Source organism: Emys orbicularis, chromosome 18 (genome assembly GCF_028017835.1).
Source record: "Emys orbicularis isolate rEmyOrb1 chromosome 18, rEmyOrb1.hap1, whole genome shotgun sequence".
Classification (NCBI taxonomy): domain Eukaryota; kingdom Metazoa; phylum Chordata; order Testudines; family Emydidae; genus Emys; species Emys orbicularis.
This window is the reverse complement of record NC_088700.1, coordinates 7,310,149-7,333,656: the sequence shown is the minus strand read 5'-3', so window position 1 is coordinate 7,333,656 and position 23,508 is coordinate 7,310,149. Positions and strand designations below refer to the sequence as shown.

General features: G+C 50.3%; 1 protein-coding gene and 1 long non-coding RNA gene across 2 annotated transcripts; one reads left to right on the top strand and one right to left on the bottom strand.

Annotated features, from left to right (window-relative positions):
• Window positions 1-26: 26 nt before the first annotated feature.
• On the top strand, window positions 27-1,899 carry LOC135891181 (uncharacterized). The gene is made up of 2 exons (XR_010562260.1): window positions 27-697; window positions 798-1,899. It is a non-coding gene; the product is annotated as an uncharacterized LOC135891181 (long non-coding RNA).
• Window positions 1,900-4,177: 2,278 nt separating this feature from the next.
• Window positions 4,178-18,137, bottom strand: EGFL7 (EGF like domain multiple 7). The gene is made up of 8 exons (XM_065418948.1): window positions 18,058-18,137; window positions 15,448-15,570; window positions 14,836-14,948; window positions 12,930-13,025; window positions 10,674-10,847; window positions 7,323-7,387; window positions 6,756-6,918; window positions 4,178-4,200 (listed from the first exon to the last, which is right to left on the bottom strand). Exons 1-8 carry the CDS (start codon window positions 18,135-18,137, stop codon window positions 4,178-4,180), a joined length of 837 nt encoding a protein of 278 aa, XP_065275020.1.
• Between the last annotated feature and the right edge of the window lie 5,371 nt (window positions 18,138-23,508).

Below are 23,508 nucleotides of genomic sequence, written 5' to 3'. Positions count from 1 at the left end.
GTTGGGGTTTTTTTTTTTTTTTTTTTTTAAAGACACTAAGCATCTGTGATTCTGCTCCGAGACAAAGATGGGAGACCAACCACTCACCCCTTCCTGATGGAATGGCCAAGTCGTAGGACGTAGCAGGGAACTGAAATGTGCAGGATGCTCTTACCAGAAGTCCTTTGTACAGATGTCCGTCCCTTACTCGCTCTCCAGACAGAGTGAATTCCCCAGCAGTACTTCTAGCAATCTTGCAGCCTAAGGCTTCCTTCAGGCCCTCTGGGCTAGGACAGGTGGGCCTTATGGGGCCAGCTACTCTTGATGCTGTCCCTTAATGAAGTCAAGTTTCCCTGTCCACTGAGTGGACAAGCTCCATGTGGACTCATTTAGGGATGGCGTAGGAGTGGGAAACGTGGAGACCTAAAAAACCCAACCAAGCCTGCTGTATAGTGTCTTGGTAGGTTTTTATCCAAACACTTAGCCTGGTGGCTGCTATAATGCAAACCTCGATGGGGATGCTATCTCTCAACAAAATCCCTGGGGCTTGTAAGTGATGCATTAACATGTCAAGAACTAAACTAAAAGGATGAGACAAACCCACAGAGACCGGGACTCTTCTCTGCTCATCCCCATTGTTTTGCATTACAGCCAGCATCCCTGACTTAGTATATACTCGTGTACTCCACCTGATGGCTTGCTTTTCGCATAAAGCCAGGTATGACGGGCTGAGGGAAGGGTAGATGTGGCACTTCCTTGGTATTTGTTGCAACACTTTCAGTGCTCAAATGTTCTGTTTAAAATTTGTTTTTATCTAGGTTTTGTACCTAGACTCTTCGTTGCTGCTCTTGCTTCCTAAGGGCTATACTGTGCTGTTCGACACACTGCACATCTGAAGTATTGACCAAAAGACAGTGCCTGCCATACAAACGTGTCTCAGAAGATTCGCCTTACTAGGACTGTTAGTGTTAGGCAAAAGCCATGGTGTTGGAGATGTAAAACGTGCTGGATGGGAGAGGTGTATGATGGCCCTGAATCAATGTTTCCTTCGGTGTGAATTTGCCAGCTGGGAAATAGCAGCTAGAGGGATTCCTGGTAACTGAGTTTGACTCTCCTCACCCAGCGGTAGAAATGTCGAGCTCCTCAAAGGGAGTAACAGCAGAGATGTTTATGCTCCCTGGGGGAGCAGGCCTTGGCCATGAAAACTCCAGGGATTTGCTTAGAGGCCTTGTGGGAATGTTGCCTCAAGCTCACCAAGGCAGTGCATCTCTTATGTCAAGTAATCTGGTGCAATGCATCATCCCCAAGCCTCCTGCTCAGTGGGTGGCATTGGAGATGATGCTGTCTCAATCACTGAATTCCTGTTTTTTCTATAAAGGACACCAAATCGAATGCTTAAAAAGCACTAATGCAGAACTGGGAGAAACCAAATAGAGGATGCTGGGAGGAGGTAGCTCCACATGGTTGAGCTGTGTTTACAAATGAATATTCGAGCATCCATCTGGTGAAATCTGATTTCAGTACAGACCTAGTGGAAGAAAGCAATCCTCCTGCTTTTCAGTTCTGAAATCCAAAGCAGCACTTTCTTTTTTCCTTCCATAAGAATGGCAGACAAAGTGGCTATGTAATTGAGGCAAACATCAGAGTTCTTGAGGAGATTTCATTCCCTCTTGCCCAGCGGCTCTGGTCTAGGGTGAGCAGTTGGGAGGGTAGGGTGGTCGTAACGGGTGGATATTTTTCTTTGGCCAAAGATGACTCTGTATCAGATGTATAAATCTAAGTCTGTCTGTTTATGACCGAAGTGGGAAAAGAGATTGAGCATGCACAAAGGCCGTTGTCTGCTGTTCTGTTTCTTAGTTGTTTAAACAACGTATGTTTGATCAAATGTACATTCTTATAAAGCAGTTATTTAAATAGAAAGTCTTGTGTGGGGTTTATTAGAACCCAGCTTGGGTTGAACTTATTGCCTGGAGGAGCTTTTACTGTGGGTGGGGAGTATGTACCCAATATTGTCCATTTCCCCTTTGGGTATTTGAGTATCTGTCGTTAGCTACAGGTTTGCCCCGTGAGCATGGTGAGGTAACAGGCGAAGAGAGCCTTGTCTGGACCAAATCTGTATGCAGTTTCTGCCGCTTCCACTCTCAAATGCATCACTATTTACTACATGGATACATGTTAGTTTGACATTTATCATGCACAAAGATTGCATGGCCGTAAGGATCACTGCAGAGATCCTGCCTAATTACCAATTTTGTAGAAAATCTTTAGTGTTCTCATAACCAAGCACTGAAAGCTGGAGTGAGCTTCCCGCTGCTAACGAGCTGGTAAGAATGACTCCTGCATCAGGGAGTAAAAGGTGTTTTTTGTCCAAGCTTTTACAGTGAGGACTTGTTTACACAGTGTGGTGTGTAAAGCCCTAGACAGATACAAATTTTGGATTCACATCCCATCGGCCAGCTACAGATGTCTGAGGATATATAAGGTAAGTACCCTCTCCTCCCTATAAAAGCACCGGCAGGAGATATGAGCAGAAAAGATTTGCTGGTCTTGAGTCACTTCCTTACCAGCCCTTCCCTTCTGCTCCCCTATTTCCCCAGGGCAGAGGAATAGGCTGTAGGCACAGCTGGCAGCAGGCCCTCCACTAGGCTCAAGCAGAGCTGGTGACCACTCTAAAGGGTTCCAGTAACTTGAGGGCATCTAGCGTCCATGTTCCTATGTATGGGTGGAGGGGCTGGTCATGTTCCCTACACAGTTGTTTGTACCCTCAGCTTCCTGCTGGACCCCCTTACCCCCTTCAGGCAGAGAAGAAGAGATGCTACTGCAACCGTTCCCCTTGCCATAGGCAGGAGGTGTGGAGAAATGCAGACATCTCTACCAGCAGCTTCCTACCTGGGTAAGTGTGCATTTACATCAAGTTGCACCTTGGCTACAAGCACAAGGAAGCTGCTAACCTCCCCAGCCTGCCTCTGCTGCAGCAGTAACTGTGGCGTTAAGCTCCCATGAGTGAAGTCATGACCTAGGGTAGAATAACACCCCTAAACAACTGGATTCCACTGCGCCTAATTCATGGCTCAGCATCTTGACCAACCAATGACAAGCCCATACCCAAGAGCTGTACAGGACATAACTTTAATACAAAAACTGCACCACCCTACACAGTGCTTGGCTAATAAACCTCAAGTCTCTGGCGGTTTACAGGTAGGAAAGCATTGTACCATAGAAGACTCGTTAGTTCTCTAGAAACATTAGGATCCTTCCTCCAGCAGCCTTAAGATAACTATGCAAAGAGGCATGAGCATTGCAGGCTTCACCCAGAGCAACCTGGCAATGTGCAGCCATTCCTACTTTAAATACAGCTGTTCTGCCACTCCTCGTTCTAGGCTCAGCCAAGGCTGGTTTAGCCGGCAAAACTGGCTGGTTATCTTGTCACATAGACAAGCAAGTGTGCCAGGCTTCAGTGGGTAAATGAAGCCAATTTTTAAGAAGCAAAGGGATATCTATCCTCTTCCCACCCCCTCTAACATTTCAAATGGAGGAAGGTTTTAGTGACCAGATTTGACTTGGTCCATTTTGAATTTCAGGCATGTGTAAAAAGGAGTTGGTGGAAAAGCCTAGGAGCAGAATCCAGCCCTCCTATCTCCCCTCTCCTCTAATAGTGAAGCAATGTGGGATTAGGCAAAACTTTCCCCTGGGTGTCAGCAAGAGCAAGGTCGGGCTCTCTAGTTCTCTTAAGAACGTAGGTTTCTAAGCGAAACAAGCTGCTGCTTGCACAGATCATCTCATGCTGCTGTACCACACGATTAATTGTTGGCCAAGGATTTCACCTCACTTACAGTCCCAAACAAATTAAGCACCACATGGTTTCACTTTTAGCAAGTCTCTTGTATGGCACTGGCTGATGCCATGCCAGCTGGCCAAGCACCTGGAAGAAAGCGTTCTAACCCTGAGCATCTCATATAACTTTGCCATAAGGGCAAAAACTAAGTCCAATTTAAAATCAGTCTCCAAGCAGCTCAATTCTTAGAAAAACACAATAGGGCCCTTCGTATCAAAATAAGCTCTTTATGGCTCCATCCCACGTGGTCCTGAAGGCATCATGGCCTCTTTCGGCAGGCTGGGTCAAGAGGTGCTGAGATAGGAAATCCAGGGTTACCAATCACTCTGCTCCCACAATGAAGTGCTGCTCCTCTTATTATTATTAGCGTTCATTCTTACACGAACCTGAAACCAGACAATTCCAGAGCTAGTGTTAGTCAGGGCCAGTCTTGGTGCCAGTGAGAGGGCTGGGGCCTGGTCTACACACTGATTTTTGTACTAGTATAACTTCCTGGGTGTGACGGTCTGTAAAGGGTCACAAGCTCAGCCAATTTAAAAAGTAAAGTCCAAACACCCTCAGATTGCTTGTAAAGGGGTAACTTTTGACCAGCACAGCTGATCAAGTCCCTGATTTCAGGGAAGATCCTAGGCATTTATGGGTAGAACCCTTACAGAGTCAGTCTGGGAATGAATTTAAATCCAAACTTAGAATAATATCACATGCTAAACTATTAAACCATAGGAAAAAACCCTCCAAACCACCTAAAACCCTCTAGCTTCAACTCACATTAAGGGCCTTGTTATTTGGTCTTTTATCCACAAAGCATTTAACGCTTCTATTCCACTCTCCAGGGGGCTCAGATTTGCAGCACACAGTACAATCGGGGTATCTAAAAGTCACTCTTATCTCACTGCTGTAGTCACCAAGCTATGACAAGTCTGATTCTAAACCAAGAACAGCTACATTTTTCTATATGTGGCTGCTGATTGCTTACCATGTAGACGGCCAAGTACCCCAACCATAGAGCAGTGCAGAAGAAAAACTGTGCCTGCAACTGAAGCCTTTGGACACCACTTTTTAAAAAACTGGAGTCCCGCTGAGGATGGAAGGAAGGGAATTCCAGCTACCTTTCTAAGCCCTGTTCAGTGACCGGTTTTTGCACTATCAATACTATTTAATTTAGCGTGATGGGTCTTAGTTTCCATCTTAATTTTTCAACCTTCTTGTTTTAAAAGGGGAAAAACATCCATCGGGCAGGATGGGGCCTGGCACAAATTAGTTACAGTTGTGAACTTTAAGCAACATCACAAGGTAGTGTGGAAATATTCCAGTTTACAGCTCCACATTCCAGTATTGTGCTGGTGATAAGAATGTGTCCTTAAAAGACAGAGTGAGCCTATTTCCAAAAACATCACTACAGAGCAACCTCTGTAACATTTTCCCCGCAACATATGGGTGTGTTGTTTTTTTAAGCAAATAACAGCAAAAGTTTTGCCTCTTTATAACAGGAACCAGCTGAAAATTGACTTTGTCTTGTAGGGCCCGTGTTCTTACGCACATAAGCAACTATATTGGAACTAGGTATATTGTAGGACTTCCTCTACCGTTTAGAGGCAGGGTAACTAATCAGGAATTAAGTTGTATGGTTGGTGCACACCAATTCCTGAGTGGACAAATGAGTGGGTTTCTCAGCAAGTTTGATCAAAAGCTTTTAATGGAAAACAAAAGGCTTTCAAATGCAAAAGTTGTAAATGGCTGGCAAATTGCATACTAAAACAAAGCACTTCAAAATTGTAATGGGGAATAAAACATTCTACTATCCCAAGGAGCAGTGCTCCACTAACGCCTCTGTACATTGAAATTAACGCAGCTGTGTGAAAACACAAACCTATAGGAGGCTGTACCCTGAAATTAACAGCAACCATTATGTTGATACTTATTTCACCAGGCTGGGTTAATTTCCATGACCCACACATTAGCTGGATAACTACAGCTGCTGCAAACATCTTGGTAGGAAATTAAGCCCCATGCCTGGTCTTTAGTCAGCTAGTTCTACTTTTTCAGAAGCGAAGGTTTTCATCAAATGCTTTTGTTCAAAGTTGTGGTGCAATTTTGCCTTTTCTAAACAGCACTGATTTGCTGCGCTGCAGAAAAAAAAAATGGCTTGTAGAATTTTAGGCGCAACTTCCCTCAACGTTCCCTGTACTCATGATTTGGACGAGTTCTGTACTCACCTGGACTGTTAACTTTTGTATTGAGTTTCACTAAGGATTGAGTTCTGACACTGCACCCGCAAACCCTAGGATCTGAGGCAGTTTCTGATGTAGATGCTTATGGCCCCTGAACAGCAGTGGCATGAAAAGGAGCTGAGATAATATGTACCCTCGCCACTGCCCAAAACTATGTGATCTCCGTGCAGCTGTTTATTATCTTTGGCTGCTGCATGAAGGGATCGGATTCAACCCCCACACAAACAGCTTTGAAATGAAACGTTGGCTGGTTGCAACCATCTTTTATTAATTACAAGCTGATGGTTTGGGAGTTGGCGTAGAAGTAGATTAACTGTGGCATAGACATAACCGATCCAGTTGGTCTGCACGTGCGTGGTATGTCTGCCGTTCTACTTCTTAGATCTGCTTTACAAGAGGGAAGCAATCTGGCATTTGTACTTTGATTTACCCATTAGGAATGCACAAAAAAGGGGCCAGTTAGAGCATGTCACTGTTCCACCTGCTCCCTGCAAGTTAGGGACGTGGCTTTTTGAAGTGAGCTTGTAACCCTAACCCAGTGGTAGAACGGGGATTAGAATTCAGCAGCAGGACCATGTCTACCTTGCAGACCCGGTGTCTAGGGCAGTGTCACTGTAATAGCAAAAGGTGCAGGGGTACAATCTCTAGCAATAACCAGAACCAAGGGCCTTCTCCTTGCTGAGCTCTGCCAAACTACCCTCGCTACTTACATGTCTCCAGTCGCTCCTCCAGGAAGGAGATCTGCTCACTCAGGGACTCGATTCTATCCAGCTGCCGCAGGGAGTAGAACAGCTGGCTGATGGGGTCTGTGCTGACGTCATCTGCTGCCGATGGCATGAGGTTATGGAATGGAGCCAACAGTAACTGGAGTTTCTTTTGAGAGAGAGAGAGGAGCTGTTAGTTTTCATCCCTCTCCATTACACTATCAGACCACCCAGCGTGACCTGCCAGCAGCTGATACGGCCGGCTCAGCCATCTCCCGGACTGGCAGAGCTGACGGTTGGGGTAGTTGACTAGTGCTAACAGGGCTCCTGGTGGGGAGAGTTGTCAGTGTTTGCTGCGAGCGGTGGGCGGCACGGCGGGGAATGCTGATACCAGAAGCCAAGACTAGATGAGTGGCGAAATTAAAAATAGAGCCGGCGAAGGGCAAAAATTCCAGATGTGAACAGCTGTGCAATGAGGTGCTGGAGCCAAATACTCTGAATTAAAAGTGCAGTGAAAAAAGGCTGAGGTACAAGTGCCTGCATCTCTGTTTGCACTCGCTGACGGGGGCTCACCTGCTCCAGCACTTCCACCCGGCTCCGGAGGGCTTGCATTTCTTCCTTCATTTCACTGGAGGCGCCTGCCATGAGCAAAACACCACAGGAATTAATAAAATCTCTTAAAGTGAACCGTCATCCTTAAAACCAGGCTGTGATGGCGGAGCGAGGGCTGCCACCTCTCAGGTGCAAAAAACCCAGGAGCCCCTAAAAGGGCAGAGTTGGCAGTGTGTACTGAGCCCCCTGGCGGATTTCCCAGCCATCCTGGGAAAACCTGGACAGGTGCCACTGGCAACCGGCGGGGCAGCAGCAGCCGAAGGGTTAACCCAGAGGTCTGCCTGAGAGTGAGGGAATGAGCAGGCTGTTCTCTGCCACCCCACATGCCACACTCTGACGTACTTGTTGAGACCCAGTTCATTGAGCAGCTACAGGAATGAAAACAAGCAACAGCTCCGGCGTCCCCTATATCAATCTACGTCCTAGCTAGAAATCCCCGCCGAGAGTTTACCAGCAGCCCCCCCACTGCCTCAACTAATCCAGGAACTATGGAAAGGGGCTTGGGCAGTAATGACCAGCCAGGACACCAGTGGCTGATTGAAAACACACACCTGCCCTCAGTTGAGCCACTGAGGAGCGCCTGTGACTGACCCCTGGAAGCTAATTAATCTGCCCTTATTCTGAGACCATTCTGCCCTGGGATTTACAATCCTAAAGAGCTTCTGCACCATGCGTTCGCACAGCCTCGGCTTTCGGGATTCTTACTTCTGGATGGTCCTAGCAGTGGGGTGGGCTGCAGGGCAAGGTCTCCGTCACGCATGAACATGCCTTCTGCATGCTTGGCTCCACTATGCTCCTGCAAGTGGGTTTGTTGTACAGGGGACCAGGGGGGAACCCACTTTTATCTTATGACTCCACTGACTTCCCTGGGGCTGGGCAGTTGATTTGGCCCTTTGATTTTTTTTTTTGCAGAGATTCCCCAGGCTGGATCCTCCACCTGCTGAGGATCTGGCCCAAACCAGGCAACCAAGCGACTAGTATAGTCAAGCAATGCTGGTTCTTACTGAAGAACATGGTCTTTGCAGTGTAGCAAATCACAAGGCTCTGGAACACAGCAAGCTGTCCAAGCCCCAGCCTCTGACCCTAATCCTGATGGGCACATTACCCCACACACCCCAACCAGCCTTTGCTCTTCAGGCTGAGACCAGTTCACCTTTTCCCCTCACAGAGTAGCAAAGCATGGGTCCAAAATGTGTGTGAGATATGGGGGGGGGGGGGGGGGGGAATTACCTTTGTTCTGAACAGGAACGAGATGAATGTTTAGAATTATTGTCCGTCTGCAACTAATTTAGCCCTGAAGTAACCTTCTGTGTTTCCACCAAAGGGTATTAATTAAGAGAAGGCCATCAGCCACTGACACTTTTCCTTAGAGATGCTCAGGTGCCAAAATAACAGGAGTACTTGTGGCACCTTAGAGACTAACAAATTTATTAGAGCATAAGCTTTCGTGGGCTACAAGATATTTCAAAAGTGATTCATTTTCATTCCTTGGCTTTGGCAGGTTTTCAAAGGGTAGTTTGGGGTCTGCGATCCACAGGGCCCTGGAGCTGCCCTCCTCCGGCAAAGCAGGCATGGTCTGACACCCGGCACACAACAGTGGGCTGCAGCCAGGTGCAATTAGCAATGGGATGCCTCATTACCCCGTGCTAGCAATTGTCCTTGTGCAGACGCAATTTAGCAGGGCCATGCTTTCACTTAATGAGCTCGCTGGAGCCTGCTCCCCGTCCGCAAAGCCCAAACAACTAGCCACTGATGGTCTGCTGAAGGGAGCAGGTATTGCTAGGCTGGGCTGTGGTGTATGCACGGTATGTCCTACCCTTCCATGGGCTTGGATGACAGCAACACCGGGGTTGGCTCCACCGCGGAGGCGAGCCGGCACAGCTCCATTGACTTCAGTGGGGCTGTATCTACCCTGTGTGAAGAGGAAAATGGCACCTGCACCCTGCCTAGAGCACCGTCCTCTGCACTGCTGCTGTCCTCAGGGCTGGGCAGCTGGCGTAGCAAAGAATTTGCTCAAGAGGGTGGGACTCTATCCCGTTCAGCCCTCTGCCTCCTGCATCGCTCTAGAGAGAAACCGGGGCAGTGGGTGGAACTGTGCACCTTGTACCACGACGGAATTAGTGATAAATAAGGCTACGGTGTAGTCACAGAGGTCACAGCAGTCACAGATTCCGTGACTTCACCGGACCTCCGTGACTTCTACGGCTTCAGCACCCCTGCCCTGCAGCTGGAACCCGGACCATGTGCTCCCCTGCCCCGCGGCTTCCACCGGGGGCTGCAACTGGGGCCGTGTTCTCCGTCCTGCAGCTTCCACCGGGGGCCAGGGCCATGCGCCCCCCTCGCGGCTTCACAGGGCTGTTACACCCCCCTCCCCCCTGTGACTATGGTTGGACCCGGGGCTGTGTGCCCACCCACCTGTAGCTGCCCCCATGGCTGCGGCTGCTGGATCCGGGGCTGTGCGCCCCCCCCCCCCCCATGGCAGTGGGGCTCAGACTGTCAGTTCCTCCCACCCCCTGGGACTCCAGCTGTCATTCCGCCCCCCTACCTAGCCCTGTCCCCTGGTTTTTTTTAGTAAAGTCACAGACAGGTCACGGGCGCCTGTGAATTTTTGTTTGCTGCCCGTGATCCGTGCGTCACTTTTACCGTGACAAAATCTTAGCCATATCGCTAAACTGGCTGCAACAGCCCAGGAGGAGATGGCAGGGATTGCCCCAAAGGGGGAAAGGGGCTCTGGAGAGGAGAAAGTCGAGAGGCCAGGCCGCAGGGATCACCTCCACAGCCGTACGCGCAGGCGCAGCCCTTCCGCCCGTGCTGCTCCTGTCTGTCGCCAGGGCTGGCCACAGCGCATTATTACTCACGGTACGAGTTTGAAGTGTCACAGCGCGTACCAAAAGTAATAATGGGCCGGCACCAGCGTCGCCGCCACTCCCGTCCTCGTGGATCTGGAGTCACACGCAGAGAAAAGATGACGTTGTGCTGACCCAGTTGTCTCCCCGCTGGCCATTGTGTCTCCGGCCTGGCCAGTAGCTGGCTTCCAAAGCCCCTAAGTCCCACCAGCTGGGGGGTCTCGCCCAGTAATCAGTTAAACCTCACAGCAAGCCATTATCCCCATTTTACAGCCGAGGCACAGAGTGGGTGGGTGACTGGCCCAAGTCACACGTCAGAAGCGAACCCAGGAATCCTGGCTCCCAGACCCCTGCTCTAGCGCCTAGAGACCCCCACTGCCTCGTACCCTTTGGTGAAGGCTATGCAATTAACATTCAGCCAAGCAGTAACATGCCCCCGGACTAGCTCCAGCCCATGCTGTGTTACCTGATCGGTTGAGGGCGGGGGAGGCCTCTGTCTCAGTGGGTGGTTCCGAAGCCTGGCATGATTTCCCATCGGCGGAGAGCCTTTGCCCAGCCCGACAGGCACAGCCGTAGCTCCCAGGCGTGTTGACACAATGCTGGCTGCAGCCGTGGCTCGGGCCAGTGCATTCATCCACGTCTGAAAGCACAGGGGTAAAGTCACAGGGGCTCGGGCGGGGGCAGGCCAGCAGGGAGCAGCGCTTGTGAAGACCGGGTTAGCACAGAGCACGGCAGATTGACACCACCACGCCAGACATGGGCCCCTCACCAAGAGCATACGTGGGACAGCTTGGACTAGAGAGCCGTCAGCTTAATCCAGGCCACAAGCCGGGGAGACCTGGGCGGTGACGGCAGGCTGGATTCGTTGGGAGCTAGAGAGAGAGAACCCTACAGAGTCTGTCCGTGCCCAGCTGCCCGAGTAAAGAATCTCCTTTGCTGTCAATGCAGCCAGCTCGGGCCTTGCTTCTAGCAGGCGCTAAACTTCATGGCCCTGATTCTCCAGTGTTACTCCCGTTTTACGCCACTGATGCTACCCCAGGTAAAACGGGCGAAGCCCTGTGACGCATCAGGCCCAGTACGTCTAAAAAGGGCAAAAACAAAGCCCCTGATCTGAACGCTCCCTAATTCTGGAGCTGGAGCCGGAGCCAAACGCTCCGCGATTGGGTGAGCGCTGTTCAACGCTGGCTCCGGGGGGCCACACGCGCCAGCCCATCCCCGGTGAGGTGCTATCAGCCTTTCAAGTGGGTGTGTAAAGCCCAACAGCCTCGCCTCGCACGGGGGGGGGGTATTAACGCCATGCCCACAAAGTGAAATGAACGACAGCCCCCTCCTGTGCCTGGGCGAGTCTGTTCTAGGCACCAGGAAAATCTCTTCAACCCTCTGAGCTGGGATCAGGGTGACCAGATGTCCCGATTTATAGGGACAGTCCTGATTTTGGGGGCTTTTTCTTATATGGGCTCCTATTATCCCCCACCCCCGTCTGGTCACCCTAGCTGGGATCCAAGCTGTCCCTACAGCCTGCCAGTGTTTCAACCCCACACACATGCATTGGTATGACAGATGCGCCAGATCCTCAGCTGGTGGAAATCAGTGCCGCTTCACCGGCTTCAAGAGAGCTGATTTACACCCCTCAGGCATCTGCCTCCAACCACCTACTGGACTTACTGGGCCTCTGATTTACGGGTTTTACAGCATTTGGTGTAAAGCAACAGAGCTCCTGTAACGTCACGGGCGGGCGCGTCACCCATTTACCCCAGCTGAGGCTCTGGCCTTTTTGCTTTGCAATGGAATCCAGTCTCAGCCCTGAGCACTAGCAGAAGGGGGAGGGAATGGAGGGAAGCTAGCGCCCCCCCCAAAATCCACTGAGCACCCCGAACGCCTTACCCCAATCTGCCAGCTACACGCTAGCTTCTGCCTCCCTCTGCTGGGTCAACAGCGTTACGCCATCCAAGCCCTTTGGCTGGCTCTGCCCCCCCCCGCCTGCTGGTCTGTGGGAGCTATGGGCATAAACAGCGCTCCCCCCACCCCCACCCCTCCAGACCTTTGCTGTCAGTGAGAAGTTCAGTGACCTGCCCCAAGGCACCCAGTGCCAGAGCCCAGATCCGCGAGCCAGTCCTCCCCGAGCGCTGCCCATGAGCGACAATGCCCACGCCCATGGGACGGCAGCCCTTGTTCCAAATGACGGGGCTCAGCTACCAGGAAGCAGGGAGGGTCTTTTGCACAAGCACCTGACCTGACCATTGGTGAAGGCACAAGGGCAGCACGAAGCTGCTGAAGATGCCTGATGGCCCATTCCATGCGCTGGGGGCTGAGCTGACGCCTTGCGGAGGCAGCGCCCACGTATCTCAAGGGCTGACCCAAAGCATGGAATGGAGGCACCACGCAGCTGGTGTCACGGGTTGGGTAAACGCGCTGGGTCCATGTAAAGAATCTATGACAGCTAACAGAGCATGGAGTTACTCTCTCAGCCCACGGGCCTGGCACTCTGCTGGTGCACGGCTCAGGTTCACTCCCTGCTGAGAACCAACAGAGGAACCCATTAGGCCTGGGTGCCCTTCAAAGTGCCACTGGCCTATCCAGGAGATTGTTGTCAGTTCCTGCAAATCACCTTCTACAGGTCACCTGCTATATCCCGCCATCCCCCACCCCGCTCCCATCGCCCCGGCAAAGGGAAGCCCAGGGAAGATACTGAAATACAAAACAGGGAAACCAGAGCTGTTACCTGTCTGGCAGGATTTCCCCATCCATCCTGGGGGGCAGGTGCATCTGTCTGGGGCTGAACAGCTCCCACCGTTTTGACAAGGCAACCTGCAAATGGCTGTAAAACAATAACGCACGGTCACCATGTTGCCGAGGCAAAAGTCTGGGCCTCCCGCCACAGGCAGACACGCACGTGCTCCCACCATTGCAAATTCCTGTCATCGGGGAGATTTTTATTACACATGCAGGCGCCTTCTGAGCTCCTGTCCAGGCCTTTGTTCCTGGCCGCCAGCAAAGTTCGGGCGAATGTTAAAGGTGAGCGAAAACATGGGGCCAGATCCTCAGCTGGTGTCAATGCCCACAGCTCCATTCATGTCAGAGTAGCGCGGCCCCTTGCCACCAGCGGAGGACCCCACCCCATGAATGCAACAGCCGCCATGTGAATCAGATCTGTATTACGCTCAGCATGTGGCACTTCCAGTGAGGCTGACAGGCGCTCTGCGTGAGACAAGCGGTAGAAGACACCACAGTGACTCACAGAGGGCAAAGGCTGTGAACGCCTCACTCCCATGGGCCAGCAACGTGTGCAAACAGCTGCTCCCAGCGGAAGTAAGAGGTTCACAATCCGGCCCAGAGTTGGTCAGAGATCCCTGAGCAGATCAGAAAGGAGGATTCGGCCCCAGAAACTCAGTATTTTCACAGCCTTCTAGTAACTCCGGGAGCTCATCAAATGAAGCAACAGATCTAGGATGAGCAACAGAGGGTCCTGTGGCACCTTTAAGACTAACAGAAGTATTGGGAGCATAAGCTTTCGTGGGTAAGAACCTCACTTCTTCAGATCTAGGATGGTGTTTTGAATGGCACTGAGATGATGCCTGGAAAGCCTTTCCACTGGGCTTCGCTAGCGCAATAAACACTTTCATTTGTAACTTAACCCATTTCAGTCCTGGAAAGAGGAAGACGTCCTCAGAGTCTGTGTAGGGAGTAGGGGGAGTGTAGAGGGGGACTGCAGCAGCTCTCAATCAGTGACAGGCTCTGGGAAGCGTTAGTATATTGCAGGCTGGTTTGATCTGGTAAGAGATTAGCCTCTGATGGGCTTGGCATTCCTTTTGTGCTGTACATCACTATTTCCCCCTAAGAGCAGAGCTGTTCCATTACTGCTGATTTATGCGGAAAGGGTTTATTAATTTCTCCTCTGGTATAAGCCAAGCTAATAAAGCGATATACACGCAAGGCAAGCAAAGCAAGGCTATAAATGAATGGCTAATTGAAACCGATTTGTTCTCACAGGCGGGTGTTGGAAGGATAAGTGCCTGCTTAGTACAAGAGAGAATTACACTAATTTCAGACAGATCTGGTAACAAGGGCAGTGGCTTTTGAGGCACACAGAGGTGATGATCAGAGAGGTGCTGAGAGCCCTCTGCAGGGTGTTAACAACCCCTGTCTGCGCTGTATTTCCTTTCCCCCAGCTGTGCTGTATTTCCTTCTCTCCAGCATTCTGCACTAGGAGAGCCCCTCCCACCAGCATGATGCTAATACTTTTCATTCAGTGATCTCAAAGCACAAAGCTTTTTGCCAACGTGGGAGTAATAGTTCCAATCCCTGTGTTACGGAGGGGTGCGCTGAGGCGCCAAGAGGGTGTCATTTGCCCAGGGCCCCTGCCAAGTCAATGGCAAAGTCAGGAACAGAATCCCCATCTCCTGACTCCCAGGTCAGTGCTCAAGCCAGGCTGTAGCTGTCCCTCTCGAGGCTATGGGACTGATTCTGCTCTCGTTTACACCAGTGCAGATCAGGCAGAAAGCCACCGTTGTCAATGAAAAAAGACTGGTGTAAAACAAAGTGGAAGGGAGAGCAGGACCAAAGCGCCAAAGGGGAGATGCTGCAATCTCATCACGATCCATATTCTTCTCTCTCTGCCACTCATTTACCTTTGCTGCATCCGACTGCGTGGACGTTTGCCCGTCTCCATCCGGGGCAGCACATATAGATGGGCTGGGAAAATCTCCTGTAGGCCAGGCGATAGGCAACCTTGTATGTGGTTCTGCAATAAGGTTCAGGAAAGGAGTTAGGGACTGCGCCTGTACGGGGTGCGGAAAGAGCCGACCGCTTCGCCCTGGGGAGAGTCACAATCCTTCCCCCGCCTTGCTCCTAGGGTTGGGGAGTAAACCAGGTCATCTCTTTGCTGTTTACTTCCCCTGTTGTGCCAGCCTGCCTCTGCCCACTCCCTATCTCTCCCTGCCCGCATGCTCCCAGGAGTAGGGGCCGTGCCCACACCCAAGAGCCAAGTACGGCTGTCTCTCCCAACAGGGGTTCGGGGGAATGGTCTTCCTCCCTCCAGTGTGCAGGGTGATGGCTCCTTATACACCACTGAACAAACCCTTTGCTAAGCACCCCAGGGAGATGCTGTGTCTCTGGGCGAATCCTTGTACTCAGCATCCCCGGAGACTGTAATCCAACCCTGGAGTGGACGGGCTAGTCCAGATGCCACCTGTCTGCAGCGCTGGCGCCCGTCATTCCCTGAAGCAGGCTGCTCTCCTCACCTGTACGTACTGCAGAGCCGGTGTCCCTGGCACGTTGTGAGGTAGGGCTGGTAGACAGGCTGCACGTGGGACTCCACATAGGAAGCGGCTCCGTTCTGCATCTCTGCAGAGCACACCCTGCGGCTGGACAGAAGGCACCGGGTCTCACTCAAAGCGAAAGCGACAGGCATAAAGCAACGGGGATCAGGCCCGGAACGCAGGTAAGGAATGTGATGTGAAAACCCCTCCATGGGGGCCAAACCCAGCTCCAGTGCAAGAGGATGCAACACCACTGCCTTCTGTGCAACTGTGCCCTCTTACTTCCTGGCTGCATTTGGCCTATGGGGGACCTGATTCTCAGCTAGCGTCAATGGCCCCATGCCTCCAATGGAGCTGTGCCAAGTTCCACTAGCAGAGACTCTGGCCAAGAACCTCACAGAGGGTCGGTTAAGATGCAATTGCTAAGACTCCCTTAATTCCTCATTTACTGGAGCAGAGTTATGGGGTGCGGTTGGGAAGAGGAGCTGATAGGGGCTTCCAAAACTTCACACGAGTAAATCCCTTGAATATCAGCTCTATATCCTGCCTCACGCAGCTGAGAGCTTATATTCTGCACCTATCTCAATGAGGTTCTACACTCGCAGGTACGCTCCCTTCTACCCTCAAAGCTGCAAGGCAACCTCTACAGTTTGCCTCCAGGCGCCCTGGCTGGCCATCTCCAATCTCACTGAAAACAATGCCACTCGTTCCAATGCCGGGAACAGGGATCCGCAGCGAACGGGCTGCTGGGTGGCTGTCATGCAAAGTCTCGGAACAGAGTCCTCCGAAGGCTGCTGTAAAATTACCATGCAAAGGAGAGGAATCCAAATCCATTACCGGGGGAAGCATTTCCCCCTGAACAGCAGATTAAAGGGGACATGTCAACGCTGTAAAAAAAATCATTTGCTTTTTAGCTGGCCTTTGATTTGTTTTCGTTCGGAGACTGTGGCAGCACTGAAAAACAACACCGAGGTGATGACCAAAAATCCACAGCAAGGACCAGATTGTGCTCAATGGGGTAAAATCCCTTCCACTGAAGTAGCTCTAAATTTGCACCGGGGTTGCTGAGATCTGGAGCTCCCCACCCCGCCCGCCCGCAATGTAAAAGCTTCATGAAATTCACATCCAAAGCGTTCTTGGTTAAAGATTTTTGCACCGTTTTGCCTTTTGCCAGGTTGAGAGGTTCTGTTCAGCTGGATGTTGTCTGACACCGATCTTAGCCTCTGGAGTAGAAGCCCATTAAGAAACCCGATTATTTGTGTCAGCTTCCCAGACAAATTAGAAACTTGAACTAAAGTGCTGAAAATTAACACTGACATCAGATGCCTTCCATTAACTCAGGATAACTCATTTCACCCTGCTGGATTAATGGTATGAAAGAGGCAGTTTTGCTGACATTATTATAAAGATCTATCTACTCTGGGTGTGTGTGTATATATCAGCAGCCAGCTACGTGTGTGTGTGTGTGTGAGAGAGAGAGAGAGAGAGATTCAGCTTGTAGACTTCAGGGCTGCAAAAGATTCAATACTGTAGCAAGGGCTGGGTCACTCACTGTAAAACCAAACGAGATAGGTCAGAACTACAAAACTGGGGTCCAGATATCAATATTTCCAGAGTTAGTGGGAAATGAGTTAATAGGGGGAGGAGGGGCGGGAGTCAAATCCAGACTTCCCTAAATTTTAACATGGCAGTCAAGGGGAAGTTTTGCTTTGGAGCTGGGATGCTGTTTTGACCCATTAGAGAGCTGAGAGTTCGTTGCCCAGCTTATATCCAAATCTGAATTTCCCCCCAGTTCAAAGTGTGTTTGGATCCTGGGGTTTAGGTCAAACCCATCTCTAACAACAATAATAATAGCAGTTATGCATGATCAGATAGGGGACATCAAATCCCATGCTTCAGGGCACAAATTGATTGACACTGTGGTCAGGAAGGAATTGTTCCATCATCTACAGCATTGCCGACTTAGGGTTGTGAGATTTTGCCGTAGTTTGATGCATCTCATATTGGCTGCTACTAGTGGCAGGATATTGAATGTGGTGAACCAGTCATTTGTGTGTGCATGCACATCTACATGTGTACAGGGGGGGTGCATCTGAAGTGTGTACGTGTGTGTGAATGCATGTGGGTGGGTGTGTTGGTGGTGGGTGTGCACTTATGCTTGAGGGAGGGTGTATGCATGCAGGGATGTGCACTAAAGACACAATAAGAAATCATTAGCAGCGTATGCTCTATTTAGCTTTTTGACTCCCCAAGTCAACTGGCAAAGATACTCTCTTTGTATATGCTGCATGGAACTAGACGGATACACTTGAATGTATTTGGATGGCTTTCTGCTTTACAGACACAGCAAACAAACACCACAAAAGCTTGCCAAAACCTACACTACCCCAGGAAGAATCTGCAAGGTTGTCTCTTGCCTGTCCCCACACCTCGAAAGCCGCTCATTCATGTGCAGCAGACTTCTGAACGTGGCCTTTGATGTCTCCTTGAGCCTAGCCCCCTGAATCAATCCTGATTGTGGCTTGCAGAGAAGCCCAGCGGTATGCATGCGGCAAGCCAGACTTCTGAAGGATGGACAAAGAAGAGGCTTACCCTGACCGGGCAAAACGCTCAGTGCTGGTCACACCAAGGATTAAGACAAATCCCGTGAGGAGGCAGCTGATTCTCTGCATTTCCTGTCCTCTGCTGGCTCTTTCTTTCCTGCTGTGCGATATTGTGGCATGAAGGGGTGTCACTCTCTGATGGGAAGCACTGGCTCTTACTGCATGTGTCTCTTCAGTGGGGAACCCTGGAACCAAAAGAATAATGACCTTACCACGCAGCGTCCTTTCTGGGACAGTGACGTTTCAATGGCCCCCTTTGGGCCTATTGAAAAAGGAGTGCAGGGGAGCAAGGTGTAGTGCTGCTTTCACTAAGGGACTAGGAATTTCCCTGCTGTGCACTAGCAAAGCAATGCGGGATATGCTCTTACAGTGACGCAACGTGAGTGAAGTAGGTTTTAAAAGTGCAGCGGCAAAAACAATAATTTCATGGGGACATTTCTGGCTTGGGACTCAGGAGATCTGGGTTCAATTCCCGGCTCAGCCAAAATCTCCCTGTGTGACCTGGGGCAAATCACTTAAGTCAGTGGTTCTCAAAGCTGGTCCGCCGCTTGTTCAGGGAAAGCCCCTGGCGGGCCGGGCCGGTTTGTTTCTCTGCTGCGTCCACAGGTTCGGCCGATCGCGGCTCTCACTGGCCGCGGTTCGCTGCTCCAGGCCAATGGGGGCTGCAGGAAGGGCGGCCAGCACATCCCTCGGCCCGCGCCGCTTCCCGCAGCCCCCATTGGCCTGGAGCAGTGAACCACGGCCAGTGGGAGCCGCTATAGGCCGAACCTGCGGACCCGGCAGGTAAACAAACCGGCCCGGCCCGCCAGAGAACCACTGACTTAAGTTCTTAGGTGCCCCATCTGGCAATGAGGATAATAATAGTTCCTTTGTCTCATAAGACCCTAAGCATTTTGGGGCAGGGACTGGCATTTCTTATTTGTCTGTACAGCATCTGGCACAGTCTCGTTATTACTGCACTATTAGTAATATGAGGATAGCAGTCCCAATGATGGGTTTTAAAATAAACAAACATCACTAATGCCAGCCACCCACTGCTCACGAGTAACCCTACAATGACAGCGGAGCACGTGCAGCCCAGCCCTCACGAGCGAGTCGCCCTGTATGTCCGGCCAACGCTCACGACCAACCCTACAATAAAAAAGCACCCGTGCAGCCTGCAACTCACAATCACTCTACACAACCCAGCATGTACAGCAGCCTTCCGAAACCAAACCACTGTGCAAGTACCGGCAAGGATAAGAAAAGAAGGTAACAGAGCTGAGCCTGAAGGGTGTTCCATGTAAAAGTGCTTAAAAAAAATTAGAGAGGGTCATTGTTATTTCGCATCTGATTCACATTAAATACTTCTGGGTCAAATCTTCTGCTGGCATAAAACCCCACATCGCTCCAATGAAGCCAGTGGAGTTACGCTGATTTACACCCTCTGAAGATCTGGCCCCACAAGTTTAAGAAGATTTTCTTTGACTAGGAATAGAGTAAATGGCTTGTTGAGCTGTATCATTCTGAAATATGCCAGTAGTGCCAGACAGGGAGGCCAGTACAAAGGTCTGCAATATATATGCCATCATAAAGCCACATGTTTCTCGTCAAATGAAACAGTGAAATCGGGTCTCCTTCCCTCTTAAACACAAGGGTCCTCTCCAGTGCTTTAGAAGGCTAAATGCTTTCTCTGCAAAGCCAATGCTAACCAAGTTGGGAATAAAGAGGCATTGATTCTGCTAGCAGAGGCAAATAGACGAGGCAGAGTTCTAGCGGGTCAATAACGATATCTAATTTAAACAATCCGTTGACCTCCAGGTGATGGAAGTTAAAGGGAGAAAAAAACAAATCAAATACATGACAATGAAAGCGGGCCAGACTTTCTGACTGTACCCTCTGAAACAAACCACTTTTATTGGGAGACACAAGCTTAATAAGAAACGACGCCATGGAAACGGGGAAATATCACACTGATATAGCAAAACGCTTGTAAAAGGGGAAATCAAGGCTGGAAATAGAATTGGAACGGTCCAGGCTCGTGTCATGGCTCTTCTTTAGAAGAATTTCCAGCTCTCCAGCTCTTCAGCTGATGTCAAACAGTACAGCTCCACTGAAGCCCAGGGCAACACCAGCTGAGCATCTGGTTCAAAGCAGAGCAAGGCGGCCGCATGGCTAATAATGGTTATGGGGCACAAACCAACTCCTCGTGGGTTGGATCCTCTGTCCAGGGGTACCATGGAAGAGGTCAGAAGCAGCGAGGAAGGTCTGGAGCAGAGGGGGAAGCGAGATCCAGAACAGAGGAGGAAGAGCTGTAGAAAAGATAACACGGGCCCTCGCTCCAAACACTCTTGCTCAAGGAGCGGCTGGATTAGCTCAGCTACAGCCAACGAGGGGACTCATATTAGCAGGCAGGTTGTATCCTTGAAGAGGACACGTGCAGTGATGCCCAGGCACTGGATTGGGCCCCTCGAGAACATGAGGGAAACGGCCCACAGAAGCAATTGAGAAAGAGACGGTTGGCTTGAAGCTGGTTAAAATCCTGAGCTCAGTTTCACCCCTGACGTTCTATGGACTAGATCTATACATTTGAAGTCACCTGGCCCCAAAAAGCACAGCAGACTCCACCAGAAGGCTGACGAGCAAACCTCCCTCTTCTTGTAAAGGCACAGAGGCCGCCATCGCATCACCCTATTTTGTCTGATTAATCCTAAATAGTTTGTATTTAGGATCACTGATAGTCTTGGCTGCCTCCCATGCGCCCCCTTGTGGCCAGGGGCAGGCTGTGCAGTGCCCTGCCTCTATTTTCCCCTTCTTCAGGGTTCCTTAAACAACCAACAGTCCAAAGAAAATGAAAACACTCCCCACCTGGGAGCTCCATGTACGTATTCACTCCTTAAACACATTCTGACCCAACCCCAGTACAATTCAATGGCTTCCCAACAGCTGCTTCTTCAAGCCAGCTGCAGCTCCTTCGTCTTCTGTTTCCCAAGGAATCCCCCCACTTCATTGCAGCCACCTGCTGCTCTTTATAGGGAATTACTTGATCCCATTCAGGTGGGGCTCATCTTGTATTCAGGGCTGGCTTATCCCCAGGCTCTCCAGCCCATGGGGCAAGCCACCCCGTTACTGATGCCAAATCACCACCAAGTTGTTTTGTTGCCCCTTTTGGGTGGGGGAAAGGGAAGGGGCCAAAAATCTTTTCCATCCTGGGTGACAAAACACCAGCTCAGACGCTGCACAGACCTTGTGCTGGCTGTCTACACCGAATTTCACCCTCTAGTTAGTTATTTATGGTGCCGGCCTCCAAAAGAAATCAAGCTTCGGTCCATTTACAGAAATAAGAACGTCAACAACCAATGGAAAGGAAAGAAAACTCTTTTGCACACCTCAACGCACATGGAGGCATCTTAGAACATCTTGGGTGGTCTGATGACCCTCCTAATTCCCTCCGACCTCACCTAAGCTAGAGTACGGTGCAAATTCTCAGTGAAATCATAATCCTCCGTGCCAATGGTATTTCTTCAACGAGACTGAATTCCACGTTCTAAATCAAACCCCGAAGATCATCTCAGACCTTCGACCAAACTCCACTGACAGAGGTAGGAGTTTTGCCTGCATGGGGGTGGCAAAGGATTAGAGGCCTGGGTCCCCAAGGACACTGTTTTGTTCTGTTTTTAAAAATCAAAGAGTCTAAAACAGAATTGTTTTGCCCCCCCACCCATCAGAATGTATCTCCACCTCCACGGTGTGTTAAAATCAGGGTGTTCCGCGTCAGATAAAGAGCGGATCTTGATCAAATTAGAGCTGTTCTACACGTGTTTAATGCACACAGGAAGCCAGGACCTCTGAGGGCTGCAGACGATGCCTAATGCTTGTTTGTCAAATTGTAATTTAGCTTTGTCTTTTCTCTGATCTCTTTTCTAAAATGATTGGCAGCGGTAACAATGTTTTTTCTGTTTATGTCCCAGAAAAATCTTTGTGTGATAAGAACAAAAAAAAAAAAACCCAACACAATACATTTGTGCATAGTCTCTCTAATCTCAAGTGTGTCTCAAGTTTTATAATGTAAAATATGTTGTTGCTCTGTTCATATAAAGCTACTGTTTGTAGCTCTATGCTCCTGAAATGCTAGGAGGCATCAAAGCCTTGTAATATGAGCATCTGTAGCCAAATATGATTCCAGAGGTTGCATCTGACTTCTATCCAAAACTATATGCTAAAATTCCTGCTCTCAGAGCTGTTGCCTAAACTACTGCGGGAGCCAACAGAAAACATTATCACATGTTGTGTGTCAGCTCTGCTACTATCTCCAGCTCTGTAGCTGAAACCCAAGCACCAGCTAAAGTCTATTATTTAATCATTGTGTCGGGGGCTATTTTCTAAGTGGCGCAGGAGGATTCAGCTCTGCAGCTCCCATTCACCTCCGCGAGTGAAAACGTTCCTGACGGCTCCATTCTGACATTCGTCATGTGGGACTTCTGGGAGTCATGTTCCCATCACGAGAGTGCCTCGATCCTACCTGGGGAAGTGTAACTCAAACTCTTCTGGACTTGAGCAACAGACAGAGCAACTTTCTCAGGGACCCAACCCCAAACTACTCACAGCAATTCTTCCTCCGGACTGCTGGGGCTCATTAGTATTCCACAGGCCGCTGCGGTCGGGTGCTGTGTCGCTGAAATGTCATATTCACTAAGCATATTACGACTAGATCCTGCAGTCAGTGGTGCTAAAGATTAGATAGATAGATAGATAGATAGATAGATAGATAGATAGATAGATAGATAGATAGATAGACAAAAATTTCAGATGAGCCCAGCTCAGATCCAAACTTCGCCAAACTTTGGGGAGTCTGGTTAAGAGTTTGAATTAATCTTTTTTTTAAATTAACCATTTTTAAAAATAATAGAGATGAATCCAAAGTCTGCCCTTGTGGCGTACAGGGAAGATGTGTCTCCTTCTGCAAGCGCAATAGGATTCTGCTAAGATTGTCAACCCTGAAGGTCAATCACCCACTTAAGACAACTGTCAACAACCATCAACTTCCTGAACGACAGAGTTGCCCATGTCATGCAGCTCGCGGCCTCCCCTCCTTTGGGCACTTCGGTCTCAGAGCCGCTAGAGGGGGGCCTTCCCTAAGGGTCAAACAGACCCCTGGAGCTATTCTGAGCTCCCCTGCAAAAGACTAGCCAAGTGTTGCAGGGGTGGGCGCGCGCTGCTGTCCCAGTAACCCAGGGTAACCCTGCTGGGGGGAACCCCATGTCACGGGGCTACACCGGGGCAGGCCAAGCCACCAGCTCAGTTGTCCGTTTCTTTCCGACTGATCCAGCCACCAGGCGTCTGGGATGACCGGGTGCCCGGCGCAGGTCCTGCTGCTGCTACCTTGCATCTCTGCAAACTCCCCACCTGGCCCCGTAGGATGGCCCCTTTCGGGTCTGATCCTGCCGCGTTGGGAACCGCT

What these genes read in the sequence shown, in the direction of transcription:
- EGFL7 (XM_065418948.1), bottom strand. Translation starts at nt 18,137, where the DNA reads ATGCAGAGAATCAGCTGCCTCCTCACGGGATTTGTCTTAATCCTTGGT. An exon ending in GAGCGTTTTGCCCGGTCAGG is followed by an intron (nt 15,571 to 18,057) that starts GTAAGCCTCTTC and finishes CCTTCTGTCCAG; the next exon opens with CCGCAGGGTGTGCTCTGCAG. An exon ending in CCCCGCCCTCAACCGATCAG is followed by an intron (nt 7,388 to 10,673) that starts GTAACACAGCAT and finishes TGCTCATGGCAG; the next exon opens with GCGCCTCCAGTGAAATGAAG.